This window comes from Xenopus laevis, chromosome 3S (assembly GCF_017654675.1).
Source record: "Xenopus laevis strain J_2021 chromosome 3S, Xenopus_laevis_v10.1, whole genome shotgun sequence".
Lineage (NCBI taxonomy): Eukaryota > Metazoa > Chordata > Amphibia > Anura > Pipidae > Xenopus > Xenopus laevis.
Window position 1 is genome coordinate 32,421,361 of NC_054376.1, and position 18,549 is coordinate 32,439,909.

Sequence of the window (18,549 nt, forward strand, 5' to 3'; positions counted from 1 at the left end):
TTTGTTTTGAACGTGGAGAAGAACATGATTATGGCTTCCGGTTGTATTTAGTGTTGAAATAACTATATTTCCTTCTTTACAGATGATAAAATTTGCACATGCAAACATCTTAGTGGGAATGGAGCAGTATTACGATGACTTGGATTTTAAGAATATTATGGATTTTGTTCAAGAAAAGGTATGCAGGGTTTATGGGCTGTTAAACAGTTTTTTCTGCTTCTAACATATACCATTCCATATATTTTTGTTTTTTCCTATAACTAAAAGACACATCCATTTACCTGAGTGGTTAAGCATCCATTTACCCGAGTGGATTTTTGTATAATAATGACAACTACCCTTGTAAGGCACAAATAATAGAGTTCCAGAACCAGCAATAATGAAAAAAAGCCTCAATAGAGTCCATTCTGGTACTATATATATGAATTATTTCTTTAAAAACATCCATAGCTTGTATTGTATATGGATCTACCATTGATTTTAGTTATTGATAGATATAAATAATGTGGATTGCAAATAATCCTTTTCATTATGTCTTGTATCCTACAGTTCTCGTGCTGTGGAGGAGATGATTTTAAAGACTGGAAGGTGAATCAGTATCATTCGTGCAATAGCACCGGGCCCTTGGCCTGTGGAGTGCCTTACACATGCTGCATAACAGGGAAGGTAATTAACTCATGTAAATAAAAGGGAAAATGCGAAGACTAATCTTAACTGGACATTGTGCATGGTCCATTGGCATGTGATACATGCATTGTGTCTCAGAAAAAGCTTGCAGTAGACCAGGTGTTGTCCCAGCTATCAGCCATATCTTTTGTCTACTAATTATAGTGTTATTATCATATCTAAAAATGGGCATTTATCTCTGGGTGGAGTTTAACATACTTATATTTCCATCAGTAAACATTACAATGTCTTTCTCTCATCTGACAAAGCTCATATAATAGCTGATACAGGGAATTAAAATGTTTGCCTATATGTAATAAATAGCAAAAAGTTTTTCTAGTTATTCACTTATAAAGATTCCCTTTAACTCTCATCAGAATGTTCAATCCCAGCCCACTAAAAGTGCTATGTACTACTTATTACAATGAGTCAGACAATAGACATGCCTGTCCGACATGGAATATGGTTGACATATTTGTGGATGAAACTCATTAACCAAACTAGGGATGCACCAAATCCAGCATTCGTTTCGGATTCAGCCTTGTTCAGCTGGATTCGTTCGGATACTGCCTTTTTCAGCTGGATTCAGATCCTTCTGCTCGGCCAAACCGAATCCTAATTTGCATATTAGGGGCGAGGAGGAAATAAAAAATGTTTCCCCCTTCCCACCCCTAATTTGAATATACTAATTCGTATTCGGTTTGGTAATCAGCCGAATCTTTCGAAAGGATTCGAGGGTTTGGCCTAATCCAAAATAGTGGATTGGGTGCATCCCTACACCAAACAGGCAGATCTCTGCCCCAATTTGGCTACCCAATCAATGAGCCAGATCGAGCTGATCCAATCATTTTACCCCTGGGCCAGATATCTGTCTGCTAGGAGGCCAGAAAGGCCTGGAGGGGCCTAACTGTCAGCTTTTATCAACCCATTTTTGTCTGAATCACTGAAGCACTGAATTCAGCTGCTAATTTTATTGAGCAGTCCATTACTTAGGTGCCATGCAAGCCAGTATTCTGATGACTTGGTCTGGAGTAGCCGAGTTGGCAGCTAATGTCTGCCCTGCCTGGCCTCCTTTATTATAGTGTATACCATGAGGTGCAGCCAACCAAACAACTTTACCATCACTGCAAGCTGCTGCCACATGCATTTATCTTCAAGCCATGCATGCTTGTGGCCTAAACATACATAAAACCCTCATCTACCAAGAATGACTGTCCCCCCTTCGCAGCTCTCTGAAGTGTGATTTTCAGTTATAATATCTCATAATATGTGAAATATAATTTTGTGAAAAGCATAATTATAATTTATAGACTTATAAAGGTAACACACACAAGCTTGTTCATATCAGTATTGAAGAGACATTATAAACCACTGCTCAACATGAGCCCTATAAAGATGCCTGTATTAAAAATACGTTCTTTATTTTGTTGTAATCTAAACATATAGCTTTAATTTAAACTTGTATTGAACAGCGTAGATGGAGTGCAAATATAGGAGGATTATATTTTTAATTATTTCTGCCTCACGGGGAGATTTACTGATTCTCTTGCCTCCACTTAATCCTTTCTATAATGAACTACTCAGGAAAGGGAAGGAGATAGTTTATAGAAAAGGCCTTATGGGATGGATATTTTTATACACAGTGGATTACTAAAACAGTTTTGACCTCTTATCTCCCAAATCACTTTCTGCTGCCCCAGGATCCTCTCCCTATCTCCTCGTATGCTGTTGACTTGTTGTTATATGCAGCTTACAGTGTACCTACTGATCACATCATTTCATGCAACGACAAACACTGCAAAAATGCAACTGGTTGTATTTGGAATGTTAGCAGCCAGAAAGTACTCACCGTTCTGCCCCCCTGACAGTAACCTTATCAAAACACCCAAATCAGTAAATAAATAAAGATAAGAAACCACTTGCAATGATCGAACAATGACCAAAAGATGTGTTATTATAGTAACCTCAACAATCAATGAAATGCAAAATCTATACAGCTCAAACTCCAGTTTCTGCTCTGTTGCTTAGTAATAATAACAGACGGTATTTTGGTATGGAAGCCCAGGATCACTCCTATAATTTCCATGGAATATCCTAGAGATTGGGCCTCACCCAAGTGCAGCCAGGGCAGTATACTGATTAGATTCCCTAATGCAGACCAGTTTTGCCCTCATTGGGGCTCCTCAGTTTAATGCAGAGCCAGGGAAGTGGATCCACTAGTAAAGCATTTTGGTTGAGGATATACATACATGGCAAACACTTATTGAGTGCCAGGAGATGGAGTGCGGGACATCTGTTTACGGCAGTAATGCACAGGGCTCTCATGTGTTGCACTCTGTGCTATTTATTGGTTGCACAATTAAAGGCCCAACCAGAATAACGGGCAAAGAGGATCGACTATGCATCAACTCCAGGTGCAAGTGTGCGTGTTAACACAACTTTGCTGCCAGTATAGGCACAGGCCCTGAGATCTGCTCTGAACACCACTAATTAGGCACAGATTTGTGGAAAGGCCACCATGGCCCAGGCCTAGGGCGGCAAGATTTTAGGGGCGGCATTCCAACCAACCACATCCACATTGGATCGGAAGTTCTGGGGTTGTTCATGAGATACAATAGTTATTCAATTTCTCATTTGCCAATTCCCAGTGCAGGGGTTACGAATGGTAGTGGGTCTAGGGGTGCCTGGTAAGTAAGTCTGGCCCTGCCACTAATTGGTAGAGGCAACCAATGTTCACCATTCGCTGAGCTTACTTCAGGAGCCAGGTTACCTGCCTGTATGTTTTCTTCCTGTAATGAGGGGTTTGTATAGGGTTAGGCAGAGTTATACAGTATGAGAGTTCCACTGAAATATATCCTTTATGTATTTCTTGTATGTATTAATAATCAGTGACTATATCAGCAAAGGATGCATGCCCCAAGTGAGGAGAACACATGGTCAGTACTTGGCAAAACAAATTCATTACGGAATCTTGTGTAAACGGAACAGAAACAAGAATATGGCATCTCATTTCAATAAGCACTGGAGTGTGACTGGAGAATAATTCTCGCCTTCTGAGAACTAGCAAAGAGCATTCATTTACATTCCAGTATGTAATAAATGTGTCTCATAACAGAGTGTCTGGCAAGAGAGCTTAAAAGAGAAACTGCTCCAACACAAAGTATTTATTATTCTATTACTTATCCCAATATAGTGATATGGCTCATCTTTATTAACAGCAGGACAGTCTTAATGCGGGTATGCTGTGCTAAGTTCAGCCCTTTATTTATCATATAAATCCAATACTTGTAGTCGGCCTCGTGTAATTTTTTTTTACATATCTTGAGCCTTTACATAATACATGGTTGCGGATTGGATCACATCAGTCAGTAGTCTGTGTAGCCCTTGGGCAGACTTGGAGCAATAAAGCTATTAAGCCTCCCAATGGCCTTCGGTTATCAGTGCTCCCAGTAACCACCTCAACATGATCTTTTTTCCAGTGTCTTTTTTTAACAGAAAATTCTAGTCATTTTAGACTTTGCAGCCCTGCTTGATCTTTTTTTTTTTTTATTTTGTTAGGCTGGTTTATTAAATTCCAATGTTTACAGCATACACGTCTGTGGAGACACAGTTAGCATACATTTTGTACAGTTCCTCTGCAGACTTGGAACTAACTAAAATGAGTTGCAAATGCAGTTATTGCAGGGACACACATGCAGGCTCTGTAGCTATCCCCTTTATTTATAAGCAGTGGAATAAGGGGATGGATCATAAGAGGTTTAAAATTAGAGTCGGGTACCCTCAGGTTACCCGCAAAAACCTGCAGTACCCTTTGGGTTGCGAGTAGAAGTTTGGGGTACGAGTATAGACGCGGTTCTGCGGGTTTGCGGGATGGACTGCAGGTCTTCTAAAAGCGATTTTTACTTTCTTTTGTTCTGATCACGTCTACTTCCGATGATGTCACTTCCGGTTTACAATGACAGCACTTCCTGTTTTACTCCTTTTTTCTGATCATGCCTACTTACGATTATGTCACTTCCGGTTTACAATGACAGCACTTCCTGATTCTTGATGGTCAGCGGGTCCGGGTTGCAGATAAGGTACTTGCGGGTCGGGTAGCGGGTAAGAATGCGGGTCCAGGTTGCGGATTGCAGGTGTCTGGTACGGGTTACAAAAAATGGACTCTATTTAAAATAAACTGAACAATGTTAACTTATATAACATTTTTGCAAGATTGTTGCTGTATCATTCCCAAGATGTGGGATTCCGGTTTACAATGACAGCACTTCCTGATTCTTGATGGTCAGCGGGTCCGGGTTGCAGATAAGGTACTTGCGGGTCGGGTAGCGGGTAAGAATGCGGGTCTTCTCAAAGCGATTTTTACTCTCTTTTTTTCTGATCACGTCTACTTCCGATGATGTCACTTACGTTTACAATGATAGCACTTCCTGTTTTACTCCTTTTTTCTGATCATGCCTACTTCCAATGATGTCACTTCCGGTTTACAATGGTAGCACTTCCTGATTCTTGATGGTCAGCGGGTCCGGGTTGCAGATAAGGTACTTGCAGGTCGGGTAGCGGGTAAGAATGCGGGTCCGGGTTGCCGGATTGCAGGTGTCTGGTGCGGGTTCCAAAAAATGGAATCTATTTAAAATAAACTGAACAATGTTAACTTATATAACATTTTTGCAAGATTGTTGCTGTATCATTCCCAAGATGTGGGTATTGCCCTTTTTTTATCGAATGACACTATTTTTAGGGCTACAGAACCCCCCTCCCCTAAACGTCTAAGCCACAAACACCCACTGAAGAACCAGACCAATAAAGAACCCCTTGACAAGGCTGTAAAACCTTGCATATATCTTCATAGAGTGTGTCAATAAAGCAACCTATATTTCATATTTAAACAATATTAACGCTTTCTGAATATTACCATGTACAATGACGATCTGCTAATGTCTAATTATATATTACTGATGTGTCACACTTAAAATAATGTCTCTCTCTCTCTTACACTTACCATAGTTCAACCACCTATTTGCATTAATGTGTACAGTGACACTAGGCAATGTTTTCAGAGCTTTCATATTGGTTTAGAATCAATTCAGGCCTGTTTTATTGACACCCAAATATAGAAATTGTGATTCGTTTTTAAAATTCTCTTAATTGACCCTCTTTCATTTAATGACATGCTATACCTCAGGGCTTGTTAAGTACATAGCAGAATGCAAAAAAAAGGTACTTTTGCACCGACTCCAATCTGAGCACAGGTCTTAGTGCTCCCGAATTGAGCTGGCGGAATGTCTTTGCACTCCATTTCTACCATGAAGAAAGCACTGACTGCTTTCAGGCGGCACGTAGGTGTCCCCTCTTATACACCCTAACCTCTTCATTATTTGGATTCACAAATATGGTGTGCCATCATGCACAATGTGTATTTACCTTGCACTTGATAGAACCAAAAAAAGAGAAATGTGGAGTGGAGAGTTAAGGTGCGGAAGTTACATGGTCCCTTCTCCCCACTCCCTAGCAAACCAGTTCAGGCTCCAACAGCCAAATAAGATCGCAAAGTTTAACATTCACTTAAAATTAGCAAATAGGTGGACCGTGAGGGTATTGCAGGAATCACTATTATAATGTGGATATATTAAGTAAACATGCCAACATGCGTTAGTTCAAATAGCCTGTTCTCCCTCACTTCCTTATTCCAGTATCCCCAATTTCTACCTGTCTACGTGGGGATAGAATGGGAGCTAGGTCCCCCACTGTCCACCTATGCAGCCCTACGCGTTAGCCGTTACACCGGCTTCTTCAGGGGCATAGGTGACATTGGCAAGTACCTTGATCCAAACTAAGATATAATTAATCCTTGTTGGTGTCAAAACAATCCTTATGGGTTTAATTAATGTTCAGATAATTTTTCAGTAGACTTAGACCCCTTAAGTCTACTGAAAAATTATCTGAACATTAATTAACATTAATTATTTACTAAACTCCGAATGCCAAAAACCCCACAAAATGTTGTTGTTTTTTTGTATGAAATCTGAATTTTTAGTGGAAAAAAACCACAAATTTTTTGGGATTTATTATAACCAAGGATGGAAAGTCTAAATACAAAAATCTGGCATCTCAGACCTGTCGAGGTTGCATATAAGTCAATGGGTTTCGTGCAATAACCCTACGATTTGGGGTTTTCGGGCAACAATCTGAAAAATTCTGAGTTTTTGGGTGGAAAATCAGAAAAATTCACAATTTTTTAAAGGTTTTTTTCAGACAGGTGTATTGATTAAGGCAAAAAACCTGTGCGGATTTGGTCAGCATTTTTTTTCCCCCACAAAAAATTTAGATAAATTTGGACTTTGATAAATAACCCCTTTACAGTATGGAGATTCAAATTATGTAAAGAACCCTTATCCAGAAAACCCCGGTTCCCAAGAATTCTGGATAACAGGTTTGTACCTGTATAATGCAGGGAAGGCCAACCCATAGTCCTCCAGCTGTTCTTCAATGGGATCTCCATACTCACATGCAGCATCGGACTGGGGGAGGATGCCCTAAAGTGGAATTAGGGTGGTGGTAGATCAAGGGTTCCCCTTTCTTGGAAGGTGCAGTTGTGCTCAATTCAGCAGAAGAGGCAGTACAGACACAGCGTTGTAACTCTATGGATCTGCAAGAAGCATGTTTGGACCCAATTACCTTTGATGAAACATTTGTGTCCATAAAGCTGAGTATTTAAATAGTTGCTCTTATATCTATCCCTGACACACTCCTTTACCCCCCTATAAATATAAGTGCATAATAGAATTGTCTTACTGCAAAAGGTGCGTCTGCCGGCTGATAGAACAAGAGTTAATAGCCCAGTTGGGACTGATATACTGTTGTATTCCTCTTTTAAAAGTAAACTGCAGTACATGTAATTAGGGAGCCATTTAAATTGCGTCAACAGAGTAAAGGGCTGTGGGGCAAATCCATCATTAGAGAGATATTGTCAGAAACAGCAGCAGTATTATACCAAGCCGGATACAGACAAGGAGTTTGCCTGCTCTTCCCCGAAGAATTAATGATAAAGGCAACATTATGATATGAGTGGTGCTATGAACCGGAGAAATGAATCCTCTACAGCACACAAACACAGGATTAGAATAGACCAGGACATTTCCGGCTTCTCTTAAAGGAAAACTATACCCCCCAAACAATGTAGGTCTCTATAAAAAGATATTGCATAAAACAGCTCATATGTAAAATCCTGCTTCATGTAAATAAACCATTTTCATAATAATATACTTTTCTAGTAGTATGTGCCATTGGGTAATCATAAATAGAAAATTGCCATTTTAAAAAATAAGGGCCGCCCCCTGGGATCATAGGATTCACTGCACTCACAAACATACCAACAAACCATACATGTTAGGTCACATGAGCCAATTAACAGACAGAGTTGTGTCTTTTTCTTCCACACTTCTTCCTGTTACAGTTAGAGTTGAAGTATTTCTGGTCAGGTGATCTCTGAGACAGCACAGAGACCATCACGAAATGGTGGCTCAAGGCAAGAGATGTAAAAGGGCAAGATTTACTTAAATATATATTCCAGTTTGGTAAGATTCTTTAATATGCGACTTAATATGATATGAACTATCTGTTGCTTAAGTGTTCATTTTGGGGGTATAGTTTTCCTTTAAAGCAGAATGGCCACTGCTAAATACATCCATCCAAATGTTAGTACAGGTACGGGATCCATTATCCGGAATGTCCATCTCCCATAGACTCCATTTTATCCAAAAAATCCAAATTTTTAAATTTAGATTTCCTTTTTCTCTGTAATAATAAAACAGTAGCTTAGGTCCCGAGCATTCTGGATAACAGGTCCCATACCTGTATAAGTTATTAGTAATAATTATTTTTGACAAATAGCTTTCATCATTTATTTTGTTGACATAAAAGAATGTGGGTTTATGAGAATCTGCATCTCGTTTAAGCTAACAGCGCATATTGTTCTCTGGATTGTTTATGGGCACAAGCGACCAGGTTAGTTTATAGCAAATAAGACTACATTACATATGTGGACTTTAGTTCCCTGTTTTAGCCAGATTTCCCCAAAATCGCAGATCTTTATACCTTTTGGGTTAACGTTTCCCATTCCTGGCCAATCATTTGTTCATTGGATGCTTAGCTCATGTCAAGGTGAAAAAATATATGAAAACTTGGTAGTTCTAGGTGGGATATTAAAGAAGAAGGAAAGTCTTTGGGGCAAATTCACTAAGATTCGTAGTTGCGCCAGGCGTAACTTTGCCGCACTTCGCCAGGCGTAGTTTTGCCAGCGCTCCGCCAATTCACTAAAATCCGAAGTTGCGCACGGGTAGCGTAAGGTTGCGAAGTTGCGCTAGCGTTGATTCACTAAGCGAAGTTACGCTAGCGATGGTTAATTTGCATACGGCGCCAAATTCAAATTTCAATGGAGGAATACGTAGAATCACTACAAATGCCTGGGAAACCTTCAAAACATCAAATAAATTTTTTTTTTGCCCTACACATGTGCCCACTGTATAGTTAAGTTGCCATGAGTTAGGAAATGTAGGTGGGAAGGAGGGGAGCCCCAAAAAATTTTTCGATCTTTTTCAGCCTATCACCCATAATATAGAAAAAACACCAGTGTTTTTTGGGACTCAGAAAAAATTTTAACTTTTTTTGAAGCAATCCCTATCTACTCTATTGCGCTTCGCCTGGTCTGAGGTGGCGAAGGAAGTCTAGCGTAAAAGGTGGCGTTCAGTACACTGCACGCGTTAGTGAATTTGCGTAGTTACGTCCGTAGCGAAAATTCGACAGGCCTAAGGATGTGAAGTAACACTAGCGAATTTACGCCAGCGTTCGTTAGTGAATTTGCGAAGTAACGAAAATGCCCAACGCTAGCGAATTGACGCTAGCGTTAGAGGCTTCGGCGCTTAGTGAATTTGCCCCTTTGTGCACTTGGGGGTGCTCCTATCAGCAGAAAAGTGCACTGGCCCGGGGATCCTCTTTCAGCTTATTCTTTCTATACGTGGCTGCGCATTCACAGTAGAGCGAAAAGCCGAACTTTAACTAAAAAGTCAGCTATTTTGTTGAACTGCACATGTGTCTGCCTGAAGAAATTTTGAAGAAAGAAGAAGCCGGAACAGGATCGCTCCGTGGTGCTCACTGGTATAACCCCTGGGCCGGTGCAGTTTTCTGCTGATAGGAGCATCGGCCTGGGGTTTCATGTAAGTAAATACACTCACTTGGGGGTGCCTAAGATTTGGCACCCCCAAGTGCAAGATGAGTTTCCTTCTCCTTTAAATAAGGGCCTATTTCACTCTGTTTGCATTCACCCCATACACACAAACACACACCATTTGGGAATTGCTAACTTCATATGAAAGAACTTTAATGGAATCACTAATAGATCATCCATTGGTAATAGCTCCTACTCATCCAAATCATTGTCTTTTGTGGTTGACCTTTCATTATGGTACCACAAGACCATTTTTTTTCTTTTTAATAACAAGCATAATACTTCATACAAGCATAATACTACATAATACATGATTAAAATGTGCACAAACTGTCATCAAGGCAAACAGATAAGAGATGGCAGTGACAATTCTGTGCACAGGGAAAGTGCCAGGCAACAGATGACACCAGTGCTAATGAGTTTGAAACCTAATGACGGGATTATACCATAAGCTTTATTAGACAGCACTGGGCAATACAAAAACAAACATTACACTTAAAAAGTCTCTCTTATGTGCATCGGGTAGCTAGAGTGAATAATTGCCCACCGAGCTGTCATTTGCAGAAGTGCCAGCAATTAGAATCAGAGCTTAATATAGATGGCATTGTCCTCTCTCTATTACAGCCAGTTGATAATTGTGATCCTCCCTTTGTGGAGGCAATATTTTTACCTTACATTTACAGCACCATGGAATATGTTAGCGCTTTATAAATAATACCAGAGAAAACCCTGAGAATAGCAGAATTGTTTAGTTATCATTTAGAGGCTACAGTGACAAGTTATTCATTTAATGAAAATACATCTCCAATAAAACCTTATGCGTTTCATGCCAAAGAAAGGTCACTGAGAGGGTTATTTACTAAAATCCGAATTTATCTCGTATTTTAATTTTAAAAAAAACACGACCAAGCTCCCTTGCTCGATTTGACCTTATTTACTAATAAAAGAACTCAATAATATCAAGCAAAAACCTGAGAACCTCAAGTTTTTTCGAGATTTTGCCCAAAAACCACTCGAAAAACACATAGCAACAACGAATATACATTTTATTTTTTTATGTGCACTTTGTGTACAAGGGTTGTGTAAAAGCAGTAACAAAGACAGATATCAGAAAGATGGTTACTCGCACTTACGTGTGAAATTTAATCCATGGGGAAAATTCACTAAAGGGCGAACTCTCGCCTTTGAAGGCTTCAACAACCCTTTGCGCAACTTTGCCAGGTGCAACTTCGCTACCACTACGCTAATTCACTAAAATGCAAACGGACGTCTCGGCAGCTGAACACTGGCAAAGTATCGCTAGCAAAAATCATTTCATAGCGAAATTTCACTAACATTAAATTCTGCCTAGCGTGACTTCGTAGGTTAACTTAGGTCAATTTGAATAGGGCGGGTACATATAGTTCATATATATGTCTTTATTAGTGATGTTGGTGCAAATGCTGAAAGTGGCCACTTGAAAATGTCCAAGGAAGCAAAATAAAGACAAAAAAGATCCTCTAATGCCCTAGACATGAGCCCATCCTAAAACAAATGTGGCATGACCCTCAAACCATAAAAACAGTTACAACTTTTAAAGACAATCCCACTTTTCAGTAGGAAAAAACACCAGCGTTTTTTTTTGTTTTTTTCATTTTTATAACTTTTGGGCTTACAGGATAAGATTGAGGAGGATGCAGCTTCATCTTATCAGTTCGCCAGGTCTAAGGTGGTGAAGGAAAATCTGGTGAAAGGGGTAACGTTCTGTAAAATTCGCACTTTAGTGAATTTGCACAGTAACGATGGTTCGGCTGAGTGAAAATGCGATTGGCAAGAGGGCTCGAAACTTTGCTAGCGATGCTCTCTTTCGCTAGAGAATTGTACTCTATGCCTGTTAGTAAATTGGTAATGTCCCTGCGAATTGGATTTCTGGCAAATTTTCACTATTGACGGCCACTATGCTCTTTAGTAAATTTGCCCCCATGAATTGGCATCAATACTGGCATTTTGTCTTAGTGATGATTCCTATGAAGGCAATACAGTACATATAAAAATATAATTTTCCATAATAGCAGAATAGAAACCGGCAGCAAGGCATAGCTTGAGGAGAGTTTGGAATACTCAAAATTACAAGATCATGTATCTTCATTAGTTCCCGGCTAGACAGAACGGAATTATTTAAATGTGGTCCAAACAAAGCACCCATAAATCAGACTGTATCGCCTCACGTCCAAGGAAAAGAAATGACTTTGCTGCTCAGAAGTCTTTAGATGTTAATGAAGTTTTGCTTACACTATTTTTCATGTGGATAAGGAGAGTCAGGCAGCACTTTAATGATTTCTCTTTGTCCCCTGTAGAGAGTGCAGCACATATTCTCTCTAGCAGGCCCGGATTTGTGGGAAGGCCACAGTGGCCGGACTTAGATGGGCAGGATTTTAGGGGCGGCATACCCCCCAGCTGCATCAACATTAGTTCTGAAGCACTGTGGAAATGCCGGCGATTTGACAGTTTTTGAAATTTTCCCCTCACTTCTTCAGTGTTCTTGACCCAAAGAAGTAAATTTGCTTATGTGCACATGTCAAGCGGAGGGTGGTGGGGGCAATGATCAGAGACGGGACTAGGGGCGCCCGATGAGTAAATCCGACCCTGCTCTCTAGATAACCACATCCCAACTTCTTGTTTTTTCCTTCTTTTATTCACAGTCCTGCTCACTTTTATCTCCTGTGCTTCTCTTTGTTCTTTTCCTTTCCTTGAGTTCCTCCTATTCCATTCCAGTGCCCATGCTTCATTGCATGCAATTCAGTGTGAATTAACTCAAGATTCGCCCGAATCTTCAGCCAGATCCTGGATTTGGTGCATCCCTTTTCAATATGGATTACTGTTGCTCAATACCTTATGACTACCTCATGCCAGAGATTTGTCCAAAAGTCAAATATTTGGGGCCTAAGGCCCTCAGACTTAAAGGGATACTGTCATCGAAAACATGTTTTTTTCAAAACGCATCAGTTAATAGTGCTGCTCCAGCAGAATTCTGCACTGAAATCCATTTCTCAAAAGAGCAAACAGATTTTTTTATATTCAATTTTGAAATCTGACATGGGGCTAGACATTTTGTCAATTTTCCAGCTGCCCCCAGTCATGTGACTTGTGCCTGCACTTTAGGAGAGAAATGCTTTCTGGCAGGCTGCTGTTTTTCCTTCTCAATGTAACTGAATGTGTCTCAGTGAGACATGGGTTTTTCCTATTGAGTGTTGTTCTTAGATCTACCAGGCAGCTGTTATCTTGTGTTAGGAGCTGTTATCTGGTTACCTTCCCATTGTTCTTTTGTTTGGCTGCTGGGGGGAAAAAGGGAGGGGGTGATATCACTCCAACTTGCAGTACAGCAGTAAAGAGTGATTGAAGTTTATCAGAGCACAAGTCACATGACTTGGGGCAGCTGGGAAATTGACAATATGTCTAGCCCATGTCAGATTTCAAAATTGAATATAAAAAAATCTGTTTGCTCTTTTGAGAAATGGATTTCAGTGCAGAATTCTGCTGGAGCAGCACTATTAACTGATTCATTTTGAAAAATACAATTTTTCCCATGACAGTATCCCTTTAAAGTGACTTACTAAGTCATATGGAGCCAATGTAGGACACTGCTTCAGTCAGTCAGTGGGGGTCATTTTTAAAATTTGCACAGCGCATATTTATTCACAAGTGGTTTTAATACCCATGTTTTTTCCTAAATGCAAAAATATTGCACTGCTGTGCCCATCTTTAGTTTGTTGTTTTTTTTTTGCGAATTCACATTGCGAACAAATTTTCACGAATGGCTCGTAAATGAGACGGGTGTTTGTGTGAGTGCGGCCACTGTGCGAGGCTGATGTGCACGAAAATAGCACTTTAAATTCACAATTTGCAAAACTGTTTTGCCAATATTTTCTCCGCCACCAAAGTCGTGGCATAAGTGTTTGAATAAATATTCGCGATTTTTGCCATATTAAAAAGGCTCTTATGGACATTCGCAGTGCAAAAGAAATTCTCTTTGCACATTCAATACAACACTCTTATCAAGCTTTATAAATATCACCATGCGCAGTGCAAATATATTCACTGTGAGAATTATTCTGAGATGCGCCAAGTTTATAAATGAGCCCCATGTTTGCTTGAGAGTTTTGTGTGTTTGCGTGTCCAAAGGTGTGTTGTAAATTAAATTCTGTTTGTTGTGAGTATGTGCGCAGCATAATTAGTTTGCACCGACGACTAAAAAACATGTATGATAAAGCATGTATTGCATTGGATATGGATTTGGAGCTGTGTTTGTAGTGCCCAAAACTTACTTTTCTTATCATATACAAACATATGCTTAACCCTAATTAAATTAATATGAATGCAGCACAAGAGCTTTGCAAACTTACGCCATATGTATTCTGAGCACATGAACAAATACATATATATTTATGTGCACTGCTGTGTAGCACAAGGCAACCTTCAAAATAATGAGCTAAATATTGATGCCTGTAATAATTAATATTAGTCTCTTCAATCACACAAAGTCTTGTTATTAGAGAAGGGCACATGGGTTGGTCATAATGGTAAAAACATTGATCCATTTCTACGGATCATAATTATAAAAAAAATGTAATACTAAATAAATATGCGGAATCCATTTTCAACACAAGGCCTGCACATGTTGAATAAAAGATGTTTGTATTGCCCCTTAAAGTAGGCAAGGACAGACCTGTGTTAAGAATTGGAGGATGGTGTTGACCTGATATTAGGGTATTTGGTGGCCCACGTATATACTACACTATTTGTGACCCCCCAACCCACACACAATGATCACCAGGCTAAGCAGTGGAAATGCACTGAGGTTTATATTCGTGAATAAAGTCTGAATTTTAGAGGACACATTTTTAATTGAAACTGAATATGCAATTGCAAATGCTGCACCCAAGTAAAAAAATACATGAAGTTAGGTAAATATTATATATACCGTATATATACAGGATACTTATCTGGGAGCTTTAGTCTGCAGCATGTCAACTGTGTGCAATTTACATTTTCTCGTATCCATAAGTGTGAGAATAAGTGTATTGTAGTAGAGCCTCTGGAATACTTACAGCCCACTGATTTAAGCTTGTCAGATAACATTCATCAAATTAACAAGAATGACAATGATTTCTATATTACCAAAATGTTAGCAATCCTTTGGATATGAATGCATGAAGCAAGAAGTGAGTTCCTGGGTGGCATAATGATCTATTGGGAAATTTTACCACTGCTTACAAGACTGGCAAAAACTGGATCTCCTACTTGAGGCCTATTTGGCTAACAGCTTTACTCTAATCGTTTCTCTTATCTTTACTAACCATAATGCCGGGCGTTTTGTCAAAACCTGAAATGAATGCACAACCTGAACCTTCGCTATGAATAGTATCATATCTATTTGGAGTGCAAATAGGCCTGTTAGGTTAAGTTTAATGAGATGCTGTGCTGTACTTAAGGGTAAGGGCACACCTGGCGATTTGGGGAGATTTAGTCACCTGGCGACTAATCGCCTCGTCACGAGGAAACTTCGGGTGACTTGGGAATACGAAGTGCTGCATGTGCCATGCTGCAGGACAGAGGGAAGGCGTTCGAGGAGATAATCACCGCAAAGACAAGGCGATTAGACGCCAGGCTACTAAATCTCCCCGAATCGCCAGGTGTGCCCTTACCCTAATGCAGTATTCTGTATTTATAAAAGGTTGTGAGGAGCCACTCACACACACACACACCATATATCATCACCCCCCCCATTAAAACATATTGAGGGATATTCACTAAAGGGCAACTTTCTGCCAACGAACAATCTGCCCCACTTCGCCAGGCGCTACCACCAACCTAATTCACTAAAATGCGCATTTGCGTCTCTGCTGCTGAACTCTGGCAAAGTTTTGCTAACGGTAATTCATCATCGCGAGCATTTCATATCGATCTTTTGCTAGTGTTCAATTCTGCCTAGCGAAACTTCGTTAGTACTCTTAAGCTTAGGTCAGTTTGAATAGGACGGGTACATAGAGATCGTATAGATGTCTTTATTTGAGATGTTGATGCAGATGCTTGAAGTGGCCAATTATTATTAAAAATGTCCAAGGAAGCAAAATAAAGACAAAAGAGATCCTCTAATGCCCTAGACTTGAGCCCACCCTAAAACAAATGGTTGAAAAAAAATGTGAACACAAAAGTCTTTAATAGTTAGGACTTTTGACGACAATCCTGCTTTAAAATATGAAAAAACGCCAGCGTTTTTTAGAACTTCTATGACTTTCCGGCATACAGGATATGATGTCACTGACATGAGATTGAGGAGGATGTAGCTTCATCTTATCAGTTCGCCAGCTCTAAGGTGGTGAAGGAAACGAGGTAACATTCTGTAAATTTCACACTTTAGTGAATTTGCGGAGTAACAGTCGTGTTGAAGAATAAAGACACTTTAGATCCTTAGATCTAAATTAGATCCTTTAGGGTAGGGGCACACGGCGCGATTTCGCCGCGATTCTGCGCTAAGCGAGTTGTCGCTGCGTTTTTTAAGCCGAAATAGCTTTGCTAACTTTGGCGCTGGCGTCAATGCAAATCGCGGCGAAATCGCTGCGCTAATTCACAAGCGGCGATTCGTTTTCTATTGTCGTCCGAAGTTGCCTCGCTGGGCGTTTCCGGGCGACAGTAGAAAAAGAATCGCCGCGTGTGAATTAGCGCAGCGATTTCGCCGCGATTTGCATTGACGCCAGCGCCAAAGTTAGCAAAGCTATTTCGGCTTAAAAAACGCAGCGACAACTCACCCAGCGCAGAATCGCGGCGAAATCGCGCCGTGTGCCCCTAGCCTTATGTTAAAACCTGTTATCCAGAAAGCTCAGAATTACGCAACAGCCATCCCCCATATACACCATTTTATTCAAATAATCCAAATATTTAAAAATGATTTCCTTTTTCTCTGTATTAATAAAACAGTTTCTTGTACGTGATCCAAACTCAGATATAATTAATCCTTATTGGAAGCAAAACCAGCCTATTGGGTTAATTTAATGTTTACATGATTTTCTAGTACAATTAAGGTATGAAGATCCAAATTACAGATAGATCCGTTATGCGGAAAAACTCAGGTCCTGATTATTTTGGATAACAGGTCCCATACCCGCATATGATTCTTGTACTAGCTAAGAACAAAAAAAGCCATAAATCATTGATGGACTTCCCACTTAGACTTTCCCATGTAATCGCCCATGCTTTTAACAGTCATCCCATAGGAAATAAAATGTTACTTAAGATCAGCAGTCGGGCAATTCAGCAAAAAGTCTATTAAATATTCCTGTAAAATTAATCTGTCCAAAGGGGGAGGGAAAGATAGTAACAAAAGATGGCTTTATTAATAAGAAATCATTTAAAAATCTTCTTTCCACTTTTAAATTTTAAAGGGGAACTATCTCGAAAATGAAAATTCAATATTCGCTTCAACATACTGAAATAAGAAACTTTCCTAAATACAATCAATTAAAAATTCTGTAGCGTTTCTGAAATAATCCCGTTTATCTTCACTATTCCTCTCTCAGCATCTGTTTCTCTTCATTCTGTCTGCATGCAGCAGGTGGGTGTCAGATATTCATTGACCATTAGATCCAATATATCTTATAGGGGGCTCCATTTGCCTATAAGATGTAAAAGCAGGGCCAGAACTTGGGGTAGGCAAAAGAGGCACCTGCCTAGGGCACAACAAAACTGTCTTCTACCTACCCCTTGTCCGTTCTCTTTGGTCTCCCCCTCCCCTTCGCTGTTCTCCCCCCCTCCACCGCTCTCCCCCTTCCTATTCCCCTCTCCTCCTTCGCACTCCCTCTTCCCCTCCCCTCCGTCACTCTCCTCCCCTGCGTCCCCTCTGTCGCTCACTTCCCCTGCATCCCTTCAGTCACTCTCACCGATTTCTCCGCTCTCTCCCCGTACTGCGCATGCACAAGTGGGGGTCCATCTGGGACGTTCAGGCGGCTGACTTGGCCCGCCCTGTCTATTACAGCTCACTCTATTAAAGGGCATGTAAAGTCTAAAATAGAATAAGGCTAGAAATGCTGTATTTTGTATACTAAATATAAACATTAACTTACTGCACCACAAGCCTAATCAAACAAATAATGTATGCTTTCAAAGTTGGCTACAGGGGGTCACCATCTTGTAACTTTGTTAAACATCTTTGCAAGACTAAGACTGTGCACATGCTCAGTGTGGTCTGGGCTGCTTAGGGATCGTCATAAACAAAGCTGCTTGAGTTCTGCATGGCTGGGAAGTAAGGCGGGGGCTCCCCCTGCTGTACATAAGTATGATTGTTTCCCTGCTCAGCAGTTAGGGACCATCTGACAATTCCTATCCACAGCAGTAAATGAAGGGAGAATTTCACTGCATACAGTCAAGTTTCTTATAAAAACAGTACACATTTTTCTATCAAAGTATATTGTAGATAGGTTTCTTTTTCATTAAAGAAAGCAAAAATGGGATATTGTTTTTTTGCCTTTACATGCCCTTTAAAATCACCAGAAATCCTGTCTCTCTACATGCAGAATTTGTGCAAAAGGCAGTTATTTTGTTAGATTTTGTTTGTACTGGAATCAGTTATTTGAGTGAACTTGAATACATCTGATAGGAAAGGGAGCCCCCCTATAAGATATATT

The 18,549-nt window shown here is 40.1% G+C and overlaps 1 protein-coding gene across 1 annotated transcript in view; it reads left to right on the forward strand.

The window, feature by feature from the left end:
- Nucleotides 1-18,549, forward strand: part of LOC108712776 (tetraspanin-15) — an 89,439-nt gene that overhangs the window by 55,144 nt on the left and 15,746 nt on the right. The window contains exons 4-5 of the mRNA XM_018255193.2: nt 83-178; nt 550-666. Of these exons, the coding sequence (XP_018110682.1) occupies nt 83-178; nt 550-666 (213 nt within the window). The remainder of the gene's footprint in view (nt 1-82; nt 179-549; nt 667-18,549) is intronic.